This window comes from Podarcis filfolensis (genome assembly GCF_964270895.1).
Source record: "Podarcis filfolensis genome assembly, chromosome: 12".
Classification (NCBI taxonomy): domain Eukaryota; kingdom Metazoa; phylum Chordata; class Lepidosauria; order Squamata; family Lacertidae; genus Podarcis; species Podarcis filfolensis.
The window spans coordinates 44,072,785-44,090,171 of NC_139614.1; the positions used below are offsets into that span (position 1 = coordinate 44,072,785).

Consider the following 17,387-nt stretch of genomic DNA (forward strand, 5'->3'; position numbering starts at 1 on the left):
TCTCAAAGGGAATTATTTACTTTACATTATCAGAACTGGTTACTCTGTGTGTTCATGAATGCATGTGGAGGCCTAAGAATACTTTTTTATGTTCACAAAGCCATGCAACCAGCATCATGAAAGTAAGTTGGGGGGGAACAGAGTCTGGAAAAGGCAATATGAATTATAAATACAAATAACCCCCTGTGTTTTCTTATTCAGTGGTGCAGAATCAATACAAATTATTTTCAAACCTGAACAGAGTGTGAAACAAGAGCTATCTTTCTCTCCATGCTTTCCAGCTTCAATATCATTATGTACGATAATTGAGTCTGTAAAAACCTATTAGATGAAGAGAGGGGAGAGGTATGAATTTCAGGACCTGCCCTGCTTTCCTGTAGACAAATATGTCTGGGAACAAAATAGGTTGCATCCGTGTGTGTGTGTGTGTGTGTGTGTGTGTGGTTGGTGGAAGACTGTGTGTTTAAAGTTAGTGTAGAAAGAAATACATCATCCCTGTGAAGGTATATTAGGTTGGTTGTTCTTCGTTTTTTAAGCAGTGCATTTCCCAAATCAGCCCCAAAGGCCAGGAGATTCAAAGGTAATAAATTCAGAGTTAGCGCGGTATAGTAGGAAGAACTAGGAAAATCCTGGTTCAAATCACACTAAAGCAGTCTTTGCCAACCTGATGCCCTCCAGATGTTTTGGACTCCATCGTGGTCATCACAGACCTAAACATCTAGAGGACAGCACATTGGAGATGACTGCACTGAAGCATGGAGCTCATTAGGTGACCATGTGGAGTGATTTAAAATGGCTGCAGTGTGAAGTCTGTAAGAACACAAGAGCCTGTTGATCAAAGCAAAGGCCTGCCCAGTCCAGAATCCTCCTTCCTGCAGTAGTCTACCAGATTCCTATAGGAAGCCCACAAGCAAGGTGTGAAAGCATCAGCCCTCGCCCACTGTTGTTTCCAAGCAACTGGTACTCAGAGGAGTCTTAGTAGCCTTATTTTCATAGCCACTTAATAGCCTTATCTTACCATGTGGTATCATGTGGTAGTGACTTCCATAGCTTAACTATGGGAGCACAGTTCAGTTGGTAGAGCATGAGACTCCTAATCTCAAGGTCATGGGTTCAAGCCCCATGTTGGGCAAAAGATTCTTGCGCTGCAGTGGGCTGTACTAAATGATTCTCAGGGTCCCTTCCAACTCTGTATGATTCTATGACAGGCATCCCCAAACTCAGCCCTCCATATGTTTGGGGACTACAACTCCCATCATCCCTAACTAACAGGACCTAGTGGTCAAGGATGATGGGAATTCTAGTCCCAAAACATCTGGAGGGCCGAGTTTGGGGATGCCTGTTCTATGACAACTATGTGCTATGTGAAGGAGTCCTTCCTTTTGTCTGACCTGAATATCCCACCAGCTTCACTAGATGGCTCCAAGATTTAGCACTAGATGGCTCCAAGATTTCCCTCCCAAGAGAGGAAGGGAAAATATCTCTCGTCACTTTTCTCCACTCCACATAGACAGATCATAAGCTATTCAACTGGGGTTTTGTCATGTTAATCATTTTTTTAAAAAATGGGGAAGAGGAGTCGTAATCAAGTAGCTATAATAAAGATGAAAATCCTCACCAACTCCCCAAATGAGGTCTTCCCATATCAATTCATAAATATACTGGTGAAATCTCTTTTTCACGCTCTTATTCTTTGATTTCACAAAGACACCAATAATGTTGGCGGACTTTCTCTTTCCTTTTTCAATCAGGTACGAGCAGTGCAGAAGTAAAGGAGAATCGTAACATTGGCAACCTAGAAGATCATCCAATCACCTCTAACGAAAGGTCAAGGGTGGGCGCTTCCAGTATCAAAAGGAAAAGGCCTCTAGAAGAGGGCAACAGCGGACACTTCTGCAAACTCCAGCTCATCTGGAAGAAAGTCTCGTGGTCAGTAACGCCAAAGAACGCCCTGGTTCAACTACATGAACTTAAGCCAGGTTTACAGTATAAAATGGTCTCCCAGACAGGCCCTGTCCATGCACCGGTATTTGCAGTTGCCGTGGAAGTAAATGGGCTGACATTTGAAGGCACCGGACCAACGAAAAAGAAGGCCAAAATGAGGGCTGCAGAACTTGCCCTCAAGTCTTTTGTTCAGTTCCCCAACGCATGTCAAGCTCACTTTGCCATGGGGAATTGTTTCAACCCTTCCACAGACTTTACGTCGGACCAGGCGGACTTTCCAGACACTCTGTTCAAGGAGTTTGAACCATCAACGCACAGTAAGGACTTCTCGGTCTACAACCCAGTTAATAATGAACTGCTTTCTACAGCCTACCGGCACGGGAGGTTGCTATACCACACCTTGGACTTAATGGGCCACACCAAACAAAACAAGCGCAAGATGGCGTCCGCCGCTGAGAGCGAAAAGAACCCAGTGGTGTTGCTCAATGAGTTGCGGTCAGGACTGAGGTACGTCTGCCTTTCGGAGACTGTGGAGAAGCAGCACATCAAGAGTTTTGTGATGGCTGTAAGAGTGGATGGGAGAACATTTGAAGGCTCGGGACGTAGCAAGAAGCTGGCTAAAGGTCAAGCAGCACAGGCTGCGCTACAGGCCCTCTTTAACATTCGGCTGCCCAGTCACATTCCCAGCAGGAGTAAATGTAATCATTTGCCACAGGTGAGAACTCTCAGGTAGCCACCGCCCAGCTGAAGGAGCTCTTTGAGATTAATGTGATTTGTTGTTCTAGCCCTATATGGTGACTTTATCAGAATGCTCTCCTCACCATGAAGTAAGTAAAACCCATCTTCTCACAGAAGCCGCACACAAAGACCTTTGCATATGCTTCCATTATTACCTCATTAAGAGCCATAATATGGCTTATTTTCTAAAGAGGCAGCAGAGAGTACAGAAATTTGAAGGACCGTCAATATTTCAAGCACAGATTGTAACACAATTGCATGTAATGAAGGCAGAGATCTGCTTCTTTTTCTTCTTCTTTTTCGTTGTTGTCAGGGTGTAGTGTTTCTTAAGGGAATAACCAAAAGTAGCATTATGATATGGCGCCCTTGTTTCTTATTCTATCAAGTTGTGTTCAGAGATAAAGGGGACATCATTCTTAAAAATAACCCATGGTGCACAACATGCCTCTCCCCGCCACGATCTCATCCCCAGACAATTCTGCTTCTGGCAAAGCTTAAAGATCTTTGTGTGTGGTTGTCAAATGTCTGACTGAGAGAAAGGAAAATATCTCTACAGTGTCTTGCTGATTATATGTTTTATGTGGACCGACACATAAAAAAAGCAAAAATATACAGCAGACGTTTATGACTGCTGAATCACAGATAACAAGCTGAACAGGCTTCTGTTCTCACATTTGGGAAATGCTGCTAGTTTCAAGGAGTCTCGTGTTTTCCAGATAGTAATATGAAATATATATGTCTTGATTGGTTAGAAGGCTGTAGAAAGATTTAGTAGGTCTGAATGTCGTCGCCTCCCTTCTCTGTTCAATGTGACCCACAGTTCTCATTTCTGCCATGTCATATTGTACTTTGGCCAGATTTTCCATACAAGTGGGATTTCCTTTGTTTTCCTTCACCTTTTGAAGAGAGCGATTGGAGTAAGATAGGGCACTTGTACGTACTCTCCCTGACCTTCGTATGGGCTGTCTCTGAAGTCTTTCTCATTTATTGCTGTTGGTTGTTCTTGCATATTTTCGGAACAGGATTGTAAGTTGGCACTTCAAGAGTTAAAAATGGGATTTGGAATCCATACCTTCACCCCCAAAAATTGTTTTCTTAGGAGAGAGCTATACAGTCATATGTTTCGCTTGCTGCTGTGCATGATGAGATCAGTGTGCTGTGGAGAGGGGTTGTATGGTGAGCAGTTTTGCCTTGCAGATAGGAATGTAAAGAGGCAGCAATTTCCACCCCTTCATCTGTTCATCACAGTCAACACTGTTTCCGTTCTGCTACAATTCAGCTTCCACTAAAACTTGTTATTTGTCTTGCTGCCCATGATGGCAGAAACCATTGGTGGAAGGGAAACGTCAAAAGCAATGCACAAAATTATGTAATTCTTTACATAAAATTTGTGGACTTAGAAAACCCCAAACAATAGCAAATACTGCTCATATTCACTTGTGTGGTTTCTGTTCCTGACCTCAGGTGAACTTGCAAATTTCTGTTCCCATTTGTGTTTACGGCAGAATTCTCTGACATCTCTAACTCCAGGTCAACTCTTCTTTGCCTGGTGTGCTGCTAATGTGTATTTTATTTTCTTTTTGCCTCACTCTCATGATGGTAAAGCAAATGGGCTGTCTTGAGAGTCCAGTCCCCTTTGTACATTTGTTCTGCTTTTAAATATATTGAACAAACTGAGGACTCACACATGTGTGGGCTGTAGGCATGCCTGGTTTTGAACAAGGACGCTGGGTATTTTCTGTCCTGTTTCCCAGCACAGAGATCAAGGCTTATCAAATAACCATGTGGAGCTGAGCAGTCAAATAAAACAGTCCCCACACCTCAGTTTTTAAACAGGGGCTGGGGGAGAGTGAACAGAAGGCAGAAACATTCACATGAAGGGCTTTGGCTTAAGGCAATATGAGCAAAGTGCCATTGGCGGACTTAAGACACATGCAAGCATTTTGAGACACAGCAAGGGCAGACCTCAGTGGCTGTGCTTTTACACTGCTTAAGGTAAAGGTAAATAAGTTAGAGTGCACACAATCGGGACACAGGCCTAGACTGGGAATATTGTTTATGAATGAAACTTTCTTGTGGAGCTACTCTTGCTTCAGCAGGTGCAAAATGCTTGACTTTTGATGGGGGCAGATGACCGCCAGCACATAACCCTGGTGCTTAAAAGCTTGCACCGGCTGCCCATATATCACTGGGCCATGTTCAAGACTCTGGTATTAATTTACAAGGTCCTTATAGGACCTTGGGTCCAGGATAACTTAAGGTTATCTGGCCCCTTATATCCTGGCCCAATCTCTGAGATCTTGGGGGGGGGGAGCCTCTGTTAGTGATTCCCCATGGCTCAGATGCATAGCTCAGTGCTGATGGGCCCACGACTGTGGAACTCTCTCCCAAGCATGATTTCTGTTTACTTGAAGGAGCATCTCCACCCCTGTCATTCAGACCAGACACTGAGGTCCAGCTCCGAGGGCCTTCTGGCAGTTCCCTCATTGCAAGAAGTGAAGTTACAGGGAACCAGGCAGAGGGCCTTCTTGATAGTGGCACCCGCTCTGTGGAACACCCTCCCATCAGATGTCAAGGAAATAAACAATTATCTGACTTTTAGAAAACATCTGAAGACAGTCCTGTTTAGGGAAGTTTTTGATGTTTTATGTTTTATCGTGTTTTTAATATTCTGCCCAGAGTAACTGGGGCAAGCCAGCCAGATGGGCGGTGTATAAATAGTAACATTTTCATTTATTAATTTATTTCATAAAATTTGTACACTGCTTGATTGTAAAGAATCAAATCGGTTTACAAAAGGGTAAACAATAAAATTTAGGGGGGGGGGGGGATACAGCCATACTTAAAAACTTGCAAAAGTTGAACTACTGAAAGAGATTAAAATTACCCCAGCTTTCTAAGCACCTGGATAGGCTAGTCTAAATAGGAATGTTTTAGCAGGTGCTGAAAAGAGTTAAGTGAAGGCCCCTGCATAATATCAATAGATAGGGAATTCCAAAGTGTAGGTGCTGCTGCCACACTTGTTTTATTGCTTCATTTTCTGTGTAGTGTGTTGCTATATACAATGCATTCAGAAATGCTAATGATTAAGTCGTACATAAATGTCTTAGATAACAAACAGACACGTAATAGGCTACCACAATACAAATACAGCAAATAGGTGTTCTGACATATTCAGCTGATGGATATGTATACAAAAGAAAATGGGGGGGGTACTCCCTCCCCCAATGTAAATCACACACTACAGTTAAAAATACAGTAAACCAGAATCACATCTCACCCGCTTACCTAAGGTTTTTGGAACCTGGGTCATGTTTTCCTGGCTGCCAGAACAAATTTTGCTACTTGGATGGTAATGAATATGCCTTTGCCTGCAAGCACGGCATATATCTGGTCTAGGATGGGTCTGTTTGACAGAGACTGGAGGATACAAGTAAGATAATTGTGCTCATATAAGGGGCAGCTTAACAGGCAATGGGAGACATCCTCCATCTCGCCGGACTCACAAATAACAGAGTCTTTGGCAAGCTGCAATGTCATTAAACTTCCCATCCAAGAAAGCAGAGGGCATATATTGGAGATGCAAGGCTGTAGATGGTTTTCTTCAAGAAGCAACAGTAAGGATTATAAAATAATTCTCCAGGCCAAATGTCATTCTGTATAATAGATACCGATAAGAATAAGACATTTGTGCAACTGAATACAAATCGCTTAGAATGGAGGTGAATTCTCTCCCTAAACATCTGCTTAGCTCTAGTAGAAGAAGAAAGTAAAGCTGCAGTGCTAATCCCATAAATGTGTAGGATACGTCTAACAATATTTACTCAAAACAATTGGGCTAAACTTTGCAGTTGTACCTGAAAGCATTTTTTTGGCAGCCAGGAGTCATTCTTGAAAACAAGCTTCTGACAATATGAGGCAAGTGCAACATGAGCGCAAGTTTCCATAGAGATTGGTCCAGTTTTCGCCCATAAAAGAGTCATAGCAAGAGCTGCCCAAGGGAGGAGAGGCCATGGCATGCTCCCTCGTAGCAGGAGCCGCTTGGGTCAAGTGCCGGCACATCCTCTTCCCTGAACTCAGCGCTGGCAGAACTGACAGGGGAAACAGGGATGTTCCAGGATCAAATCAGAAGCCAGGATGGTTTCTGCAATTCTGGGACTGTTCCTGGAAAATTGGGGCACTTGAAGTTTTTGTAATTCTCATAAAAGAATTCTGCACCACTTCCAAAATACAGTGGTACCTCGGGTTAAGAACTTAATTCGTTCTGGAGGTCCGTTCTTAACCTGAAACTGTTCTTAACCTGAGGTACCACTTTAGCTAATGGGGCCTCCTGCTGCCGCTGTACAATTTCTGTTCTTATCCTGAAGCAAAGTTCTTAACCCGAGGTACTATTTTTGGGTTAGCGGAGTCTGTAACCTGAAGCATCTGTAACCTGAAGCGTCTGTAACCCCATGTCTCTGTGCCACACATACAACTTTCCTCAGAATTACCTCGGTTGTAGGCAGGGGCGGAGGAAGGGGGTGCAGTGAGGGCGGGTCGCCCTGGGTGTCACCACTGAGGGGAGGTGGCAAAATGCTGGGCAGCACTCCCCGCGGGGCCTGCAGCGCGCCCAATCCACACATCTCTCCTGGGAGTGACACAGTTGCTTGGGTGCCCACAGGCACTGCACTGTCCCAAACGGTTCACCCACCGCCTTCCCCTCAGCTGTAGGGCAGCTGAATGGGAGGAGGCAGGCAGACTCCTCGGAGGCTCTGCGGAGCATCCTGCCCCGGCTGGCCACGCCCCGTGGACAGGTGGCCCCGCCCCTGGGCGCAGGGTAGGCACCCAATCGGCTTGCTCTGCCGCTGGTTGTAGGAGCACAACGGCCCTCTCCCCTCCAGTGGTTTCTAGCCACAGTCTCCAACAGCGCATGCAGAGCATAGTCATGATGGCTAGTAGCTATCAATGGTCTTCTCCTCAATGAATTTGCCTAATCCAGGAACCTCAGCTCATTGCTGCAACTGTAATCATCAGGAATGGCAAAACAGCATTCAAAGCAACTCCTTCTGGGGGTTTCACACATTCCTGGTAAATATTCCTGAGACTAAACAACTTGAGACAGAAGAGTGTAGCACTGCATATTTTAGGAGATGGGAAGAGAAAAGAGACTTGACATGTGTTCTGGGTGAGGCCACACATACACACTCACAATATGTGAATATCATGAAAAGGCCTTGAAACACAGTTCATTAGATCACCGTTCATTCTATCCTGGCAGCAAAAGTCGTGCAGAACCAATCGCTGATAAGTGCTAAAGTCAAAAATTGCTGTCCCTCCTCTCAGGTAAAAGAGACAAATATCAATAAAAATTAGTGGTTTTAATTAAAGCCTTTCATTCTCTCACAGCCTTACCCAATTTTGCAGCTCGTTAGCATGCATTTTAGCTATCTCGCCAGCTTTAAAAGCCCATGCATCAGTGCTAGAGTGAGTGCTGGTTACTCAGTCCTTTTAAGCCTTAAGGAGACTGATTTCTTCATTTAATTTCTTCTATAGGATTGCCCTAAGTTATAGATTGGTGTATGGAAATTTTTAATTAAAAGAAATATACAAGCTAGTTTTCATTACCCAGGGTATAAAATTAAGTAAAACAATCCCAGAGCTTTATAAACAAAACCATTGGAATCATTCTAAATGTGCTTCTGTCGTCAGTAATTAAACCTTATGCATTTCCAGAGAGTAAGGCTTAAAAGGCTGACACTGTAAAATAAGCCAGATTTTTCTTAAAGGCACAAACTTTTACAACCCAGTCTGCAATTTCTTGTGGATAAGAGAGCTCCAATGCATTCGTGAAGCTCCTCATCTAAAGTCACGCACCATTCATTTCAAGAGAGACAGCTGATCTGTGTGTGCATTGTTATAACAACAGGAGCTTCTTTAAAAAATCACTTGATCTAGCACTGATTCACTGATATTCAAAGCCTTACCTTCCATGAATTTACCGATAGCCTTACCTTCCATGAATTTACCTTAACAGAAATGATTTGGCAAATGTGTTCTGGCAGGGGCCTCTGGGCCTGACATCATAGGCCAACTATGCCTCTGAATATCAGTTGTTGGATGTTAAAAGAGAGGAGAAGGTTGTTGCCCACAAGCTCTGCTTGTGGGTTTCCCCACAGACATCTGGTTGGTCTTTGAGATGCTGGACTAGATGGGCCTTAGTTTGATCCAGCAGAGTTATTCTTAGGTCCCTAATCCAACCACAATTAAGCACCATTTATTTTAATGTGAGATGTTTAGAATCCCCCTTTGAAAATTAATGGGACTCATGCATTTCTTACCCTGGCTGGATGATATGCATAGAAGTCACCACCAACTTCTGTTTTTTGAAAAGGCAAGGAACATAGCTAGACAGATCAGCATTTTTAAAAAAAGCAGAATTGATTCCCTCCCTTTTTAAAAGTTTTTATTTGTTTGCCTGCCTGGGGCAGGCCACATCCTCCAAAGAAGAGTTTTGTGTGACTCTACAGCTTGCATCCATTGTTCCAAAGCACGGCTCAGCTCAAACAAGTCTTGCTTCACTTGAAGATAGCGAGTGCCGCCTCACTTGAACATAGTGGGGCCCATTATGGCTCCTGCTAACTTTGACTTATTTCCTCATTTAGAGCAACCTCTCCTCTGCAGGGAGTTGATGGCAAGGATCTGTCCACCAATTGGGTAGTGAATTATTACTGCTCTGAGGCATTATTGTGAGAGGGGCTTGTTCGGAAACATTATTACATCTCGAGCCAAGGAGCAAGGCTATTTATTAGATGAAAGCTTGGAGTCTCGGTCCAGAGTCATCATCTCATAAAGATGTCTTTCAAAGCAGCCACTTTTACAACCATCAGAGACTCCTCGGGTCTTTTTTGTCCAGCTCTGCGAGAAGGTGAGAAGGGGCTGCACTTCAGAATCCTGCCAGCCCTCATTAAAGCGGCTCTTCGGCTTGCACCCCCTCCCCCATATTGTTTATAAAGGCTTCATTATGATCTACTTTACACCAGATAAGAGAGTGTGTTCTGTCGCCCCAGGCAGGGCCATGGGATGTGAGCGTTGAGCTTGAATGAACGTCCATCTCTCTCTCTCTCTCTCTCTTTCTCTCTCTCTCTCTCTCTCTCTCTGGTTGGGTCCCGTGCAAAACTCCTCTGCCGGAGCTGGGCTGCTGCTGGCATCCGTTCCAAAATTGCATTCTTTATCTATTTATGGCTGGCATTCAGTGCACATCAAGGAAGCTTCAAATTTATTCTAACAGCTTTTCATTTCCAGAATGCAGAGCAGCAGGCCGAGTTGAGCTACCACTGAGTTCTGACTCCCTCTTGTGGTGTTCCTGACAAACATGAACATGATGTTTTCATGTTCAGCTCGCTGGGAAAGACTGAAAGAGTAAGACACACACAAAAAATATCCCAACAATGGAGCACTCCAGAGTGTTCATGCAGCCGGTCAGGGAAATATTCTAGTGTCTCTTTGGTCCTGTGCAGCAGTCAATAAGAGACATTTTAACTACAGGACTACATCCAGTAATTCTGCAACACTTTCTCATGTTTCACATGCATGAGATGGGCTAGGTTTGCATGAGACTGAAAGTGCCAAACTATCTATTGCTTTAAAAGTGTGTTTGAATCCCATGCTTGAAATCCCCAGAAACTTTTCTTTCTTAACAAGCATCCGCATGACAACCAATCTATCCAGATCAGGTCTACAAGGCTTTAGCACAACCAACACAACAACAGCCCCAACCACAAAAGCCACTTGTTTCCTTCAAAATCGGAACTTTGGTAAGAAATACCAGGTTCTGAAGTTGTTTATTTTCTGCAAAATAGGAGCTTGAATCAGGAACAAAGTTGGAGTTTGGTAAATATATTGCGGGGTGTGCAGAAAGAAATAGCAATACAGTACTGCTGTTTGAAAGGATGAAGAAAGCAAAAGGCAACAAAACTATTCTGAGTACAGGTTTCACAAGTTGCCAGTTTTGAGGCACTAGCCTCAAATATTTTATGCAACGAGACCTTGACCCCTAGGAATTGGTTCCTATGCTTGTGGCTCTCAAGGAACCCTGATATGCACGCTTAATCCTTCAGGGGCCATAGACCAAGATCCTGGAGATGAAGTACTTGGGGAACAGGGCTGCCGAGATGGAGGGTTCAACCTTGTGCTCCTTTGTGACTTTCATTTGTACCCCCATCTCCTGACTTTAAACATTATTAGGCCAGATGCGCATTGAAAGACAAGGGGCTGCTAATGACAAACATCATTTGAACTTCATAGCAGCAAGGCTTGGTGTAAAAAAACCCACTTGTGCCACACATCTGACATAACATAATCAGCCATCATGAGAGTATGCCTGGGGCTTTTCAAACATTATCTTTTTTCTGTATGCAAAGATGTCTGCCGCCCTCACTGTAAGAGAGAAAGGGTTTTTTATATACATAAAAAGTGTGGGTTGCACTTACTGAGACGCAGGAAGCCAACAGAGTATTTATGGCGTAGCTCAAACACTGTCGCTGTTTATTCGACACTTTATCCCTAACCGTTCTGAGGGAGCACAAAACCGTAACAAATAAATACACGATAGCAGAAATTGCGTAGCTAAACACTGATTATCTGCAAGTTACCTGTTGCCTGCAATCCTCTCTATCCTATTCGTTGAACTGCTGTGATGTCACAGAACTCAGAGAGCAGCAAACACGCACACAGTCTCGCATCCAGGTCTTGATGAGGATCATACCTGCTTAGCTTCTAGGGGCAAAATGTGGTTTCTCTGGGCATGTAGTTTCCTTTCTGTCAGTGTTGGGTTTTTTCCCTGTAGCATTGGTGTCCTAGGTAGAGATCATTTCTCCTCCTAAGTAGCAGAATGGTAGATTTGCAGAAGTTCCATAAATCAAAATCACAGTGTTCCTATGTTGTCATAGAAACTCCAATCAGGAAAAAAAGAAGACGGACTGATTTGGGGAATGTGTGCATTAATGATAATAACAGTCATGGGAAGGAGATGCCCCCTGTATTTACAGGGTAAAACCTCCGGCTACATACTTTACATGTAGCTGTGCTTTGATGGAAATTAACACAGAAAGATATAGATACTGCTGTCATCATGTACTGTAGAGCAATGACGGGAGATAAATGAGTACCATTCCTCCAGCCCCCTTCCAAAAAGAAAAGGGGGGGGGGGAAAGCCTGACAGACCCAAGTGCATAAATTCACCTCTTTAAATTTTGCATTCATAAAAAAGAAAGTGGGAGAGCTCAGTAAAATGTCTGTCAGATTTACTAGGTGTCTTTGATGTTGCTGTTCTGAAATATTCTCTTCTGCAGACATGGAAGAGCAGGGGAAAGGATGTAAGTTTTTGTGCTCTGTATTTTTTAAGAATAAAAGACACAAGAACGTTCTTGTTGATGCAGCTGCAGGTTGATGGTGCATGTACAGGCCAGAGCAAAATATTAAGTCCATCCGATCCCTTTCATATTTCAGAAAAGCTAGAAAACAAGGTATGAGTTAGACCTTGAGTTCTGTAAAGAGCAGAGCAGCACCTTAGGGAGGATTGTTGTAGAAATAAAGTCAAAACGGAGCAGAAAATGAACATCGGGATGCTATGCTCACCTATCCGGGGTGACCTATGTGAATACAAAGGATCAATTAAGTAAGCATGCAATAGCGACCGGTTCGCAAGATAAACACCAGTGGCACCAGACTGATCAGCAGGGAAGAGACGAAACGTCGCAGAGGCAAGCCGAAAAGAGGCTCCCCTTGTGCCTTTGACAGAAATTGATCTGAGTAAATTAAACACTTGTTCTGCAGTGCTTGAAGGTACTGGGGAGGGGGTGGGAATATAAGGCGTCACCGATATCGGAAGCTAGGCTCCTGTGTTGTTGTTTTAATCGGTTTCGGAAAAGGCGTGCAGTAGTGAAGCTTGCAGACCTTAAGGCAAAGTTGGTAGTTTTTTGGGGGGATTCGAGATCTAGCCACTGGATGGGATAGAAACAGAGCAGGAAGGATGGACAATTTGGTGATAACCGGGTGTTTTGTTTCCTCTTCTAATAATGTGAAGAAGACTTGTAGGGGACACCAGTAGCTCAGGATAACTTTCAGAGATTCCAAGGCTGGAGATTCATGCTGTGGGGTCTGAAGTACTCTGTGCAAAGTGCTCCCCAGGCTCCCCTGAAACGGTACAGGGACTCCCAGTGTTCTCATCATTCCTGCTCCTCTGACTCTCCCTGGTACCTTGTACTTCCCACCCTCAGGAGCTGATGTTGGCTCTCAGGGCTGATCACCTGCACTCTCCACTAAAACCACCAGGAGCCCATCAGGTACACAGAGATCTGTGGCCTGAAAGGAGCTACATTGAGGTGGCTACTAATGCCAGGAGCTTCAAGAGTCTTGCTTAGATACAATTGAAATCCTATGTTTAAAACATAGGAAGCTGCCTTTTATTGTCTATGTTGGCAGGAACTCAGGCAGGAGCCTTTCCCAGCCCAGCGTGGAGATGCTAGGGCTTAAACCTGGGCCAAAACCTGTGTTCTACCACAGGCAGATCACATGCTATGAGCTACAGTCTTTCCCCCAATGATCTCAATGTTGCAACTAACATGCCACTGACTTCAGTGCCATTCAGCCAGAGCTAACCCGCCCCCCCCACCCCATCCTTTTTTATTGCACATTTATAATGATTTGTGCTCTTGATGCTACCGGAGTGGTCACATGCAATTCGGCTTTTTACTTGGTTTGATTAGATTTTTTTGTATTTCTATGCCACTTTCCATTCAAATGAACCCAAAGCATCTCACAAACGATAACAGTAACACAACGGACCATCATAAGCACAGCATGTATCGTAAGATATAATTAACAAACCATCCAGCAACTAAAAAATAAACTGAACATCACCATTACAGCATAAGTCATTTTACAGTGGTACCTTGGGTTAAGAACTTAATTCGTTCCGGAGGTCCGTTCTTAACCTGAAACTGTTCTTAACCTGAAGCACCACTTTAGCTAACGGGGCCTCCCGCTGCTGCCGCGCCGCCGGAGCACGATTTATGTTCTCATCCTGAAGCAAAGTTCTTAACCCGAGGTACTCTTTCTGGGTTAGCGGAATCTGTAACCTGAAGCGTATGTAGCCTGAAGGTATGTAACCCAAGGCACCACTGTATTTGATTAGCAAACCAATGAGACATTTATAACCCATAGAACAATATTTCAATACTGTTTGAACCTGCAAATGACTTGGGCTGGCCACACTGCTTCATTTGCAACCAGTGCATATCCTGTAACTTCCTGCTGGAACCCCGTAACTTTTTATACCACATATGTTCTGGTTTATTTTTGCCCTGCTTTTGTTGCGCTATAGCCCCTCTGGGCAGCAATAATGTGGTTGCACTGGGGAAGTATCGCAGAAGTAGAATAGCTCAGTTGGTTAGAGCATGGTGCGGATAACGCCAAGGTTGCGGGTTCGATCCTCATATGGGACAGCTGCATATTCTTGCATTGCAGGGGGTTGGACTAGATGATCCTCAGGTTCCCTTCCAACTCTATGATTCTATTATTCCAAATCCACCACCAAAGCACTCCTATTGAGTGCAGAATGTTGCAGAATGAGCCTGCAATAAAATATCTGTCAGGAGAGGGACCAACCTTCTGTGGAACATGATCTACCATCTAGCTCAACTCTAAGCCTTGTTGGTAAGGTAAAGGTAAAGGGTAAAAGGACCCCGGACCATTAGGTCCAGTCATGGCCAACTCTGGAGTTCCGGCACTCATCTCGCTTTATTGGCCGAGGGTGCCGGCATACAGCTTCCAGGTCATGTGGCCAGCATGACTAAGCCGCTTCTGGCAAACCAGAGCAGCGCACGGAAAAGCCGTTTACCTTCCTGCCAGAGCGGTACCTATTTATCTACTTGCACTTTGACGTGCTTTCGAACTGCTAGGTTGGCAGGAGCTGGGACTGAGCAATGGGAGCTCACCCCGTTGCGGGGATTCAAACCACCGACCTTCTGATTGGCAAGTCCTAGGCTCTGTGGTTTAACCCACAGCGCCACCCGCGTCCCACAAGCCTCGCTGGTAGTATTACAGAAATCTGCTGCAGCTGTAATACTACCTACTAGTCTTAGATCAGTCTGTTTGTATCACTCGGATCTGTATCTCAGAGCTTCTACCTTAGATAGATACGGATTACCGCCCCCACTATACATCGAAATGAGTTCCACAACATTTGTGCTGATTACCTTAAGTTTTTATCTGTGTTCTTCAAGGTGCCAAATTGCTTGCTGTTTTACAGTTTCATATCTGGCTTTGCACTCTGTTTACATGAGCACCGTGTAGCTGCAAAAGTGGAATCAATAGGACAGAGATCTACAGCACCTGTATCGCAAAGGTTACTGCAGTTTGGAAAATAGCTGATGAAGGCTGGATGTAATGAGCTGGAACACCCTGAAAGTAATTCCTATCAGCGCTAAAGACAATCATATAACTTCCCCTGACATGGGTAATCCTCAATAGACTAAGGAAGTATATTTTTCTCCCCTCTGGAAGAGAGTTTTGTGGTTTGCAGAGAGAGTTGGCGTGAGATATGGGGAATAGCTTCCTAATAGCTCATGATTAATTTGTGGGGGAGGACTTATATGAAGTCACAAAGGTCATCACTGGAAGTAATAACTACAGGGTATCTCGCTCACCATCTGCATATATACAGTTTGAACCTAACCATGCTTGCTTGGGTGCAAGTCCCAAATTCAGCAGGTCCCACCTGATTGCAGTGAAGAGTGGAAGACCTTGTTCATGAAGGTGCTCATCACTTAACTTCAAGTTATGGAGAGCTCAGCTGGTGGAGCATGAGACTCTTATTCTCAGGGCAAAAGAGTCCTACATCACAGGGAATTGGGCTAGGTGAGCCTTGTGGTCCCTTCAGACTCTACGATTCTGTGTACATCAGAGTGTGTGCAGAGCTCTTTATAAAGGGCAGGGCCTTGGCCAACCCCTGGTATCTGTAGTCAGCTGGTAGGGCCCGCTGATGATGCCCACATGTCTCCCCACTTCTTTACAAAAATTGGTTAATACTCCAAGCTCAAATGGGCAGCTGAGTCATTTTCCCTGGAGCAGCACTGCATTAAAAGAGAAATTTAAAATGCGGCTGGACCCGACTCAGAGTGCTACGACTGCTGCAGGTGGCGCTGTGGTCTAAACCACTGAGCCTCTTGGGCTTGCCGATCGGAAGGTTGGCAGTTCGAATCCCCATGATGGGGTGAGCTCTCGTTGCTCTGTCTCGGCTCCTGCCAACCTACCAGTTCGAAATCACGCCAGTGCAAGTACATAAATAGGTACCACTGCAGCAGGAAGGTAAGTAGCATTTGCATGCACTCTGGTTTCCGTCACGGTGTTCCATTGTGCCAGTAGTGGTTTGGTCATGCTGGCCACATGACCCGGAAAGCTGTCTGTGGACAAACGCCGGCTCCCTCGGCCTGAAAGTGAGATGAGCGCTGCAACCCCATAGTCGCCTTTGACTGGACTTAACCGTCTAGGGGTCCTTTACTGCTGCCTTCCACAACTGCCACTACATAAACCTCCCATAGCCTACTGATGGAGGAGAGGGGAAGGGCCATAGCTCAGTGGTGGAGCACCTGCTTTGCATGCAGAAGGTCCCAGGTTTGAATCCTGGCATCTCCAGGTGGAATGTTCACTTTCCTGAGACTCTACCAGCCCTGACCCCACAAGGTGCCATGGCCAAGAGGGCTCATTTCTCCCTTGGCACACTGGGCCCCAGCTCACCTCGCCCTCCCAGCTCTCGTGCATGCCTGCCGCAAGCGTATTTAGCTCATGCAACGCCCCTGGTGAGGATAAATGGGGTAAGGGATTTCAGAGAGGCTTTGCCCAGACTCTAGAACATGCTTCATCTTGTGTAGACAGGCCTTTGGTGTGTTGGGCTGCTTAAAGTTTCTTGCTCCTGGTTGGTGATTTTCCGTTCAATCTGCCTGCACTCTAAGCAGTATCATGTCACTTTAAACAGTCATGGCTTCCCCAAAAGGAACTAGGCACATTGTAATTTCATCTTTCACTGCTGTTAGCCGCCGTTGACATGTAGTGGTGGGATAGAGGGAGAAAGTGGGATCGAGAAATGGAAATAATGACTAAAATAAGGAAGAAATGATCCCACATACATCCCTTTGAGCTCCATGGAGGAAGGGCAGGTATTAACGTAATAAAAAGTGATCTCACATGCACACGTGGAAAAAAAGAAGGGAAAATAATAATTTGGGCTTACCTATATTTAAATTGGAAGTTTCTAACCACCAATCCCTTGTAATTCTCACCTGTTTTAATAATGTTCATATTAGTTCTGAAATAGCAGCAAGGAGCATTGTATTCTTGACAGGGAAATAGGAATATGGTGACACAAATCATCGGCTTTCAAAGCGTTTCAGTACCATGTAGAGACTGCTGAAATACATATTCTGATACTCCTCCTATGAACTGTATTTTGCTTCCAATATAGTTTATTGCGCTACTTTGAGCGGGAGAATGGAGCATTCTGTCATATATTTCCCCCCCCCCCCCAGCCAAGTCTCTGGTGTCTGATTCCTTTCCCCCTTTAAAGAATTGTTTTTATCATCTATCTTTTACTTTGTATCACAGCATTATCTTCCCCTGTTAGAGGTAGAAAATGAATGGACTTAAAGCATACAAGAGACTGACAGCAA

At 44.6% G+C, this 17,387-nt stretch overlaps 1 protein-coding gene across 8 annotated transcripts in view; it reads left to right on the forward strand.

Moving 5' to 3' along the window:
• Positions 1 to 17,387, forward strand: part of ADARB2 (adenosine deaminase RNA specific B2 (inactive)) — a 359,347-nt gene that overhangs the window by 255,605 nt on the left and 86,355 nt on the right. For all 8 annotated transcript variants that reach the window (XM_083579508.1, XM_083579511.1, XM_083579509.1 and 5 more), the window contains one exon: positions 1,752 to 2,659. In XM_083579508.1, the coding sequence (XP_083435634.1) occupies positions 1,752 to 2,659 (908 nt within the window). The remainder of the gene's footprint in view (positions 1 to 1,751; positions 2,660 to 17,387) is intronic.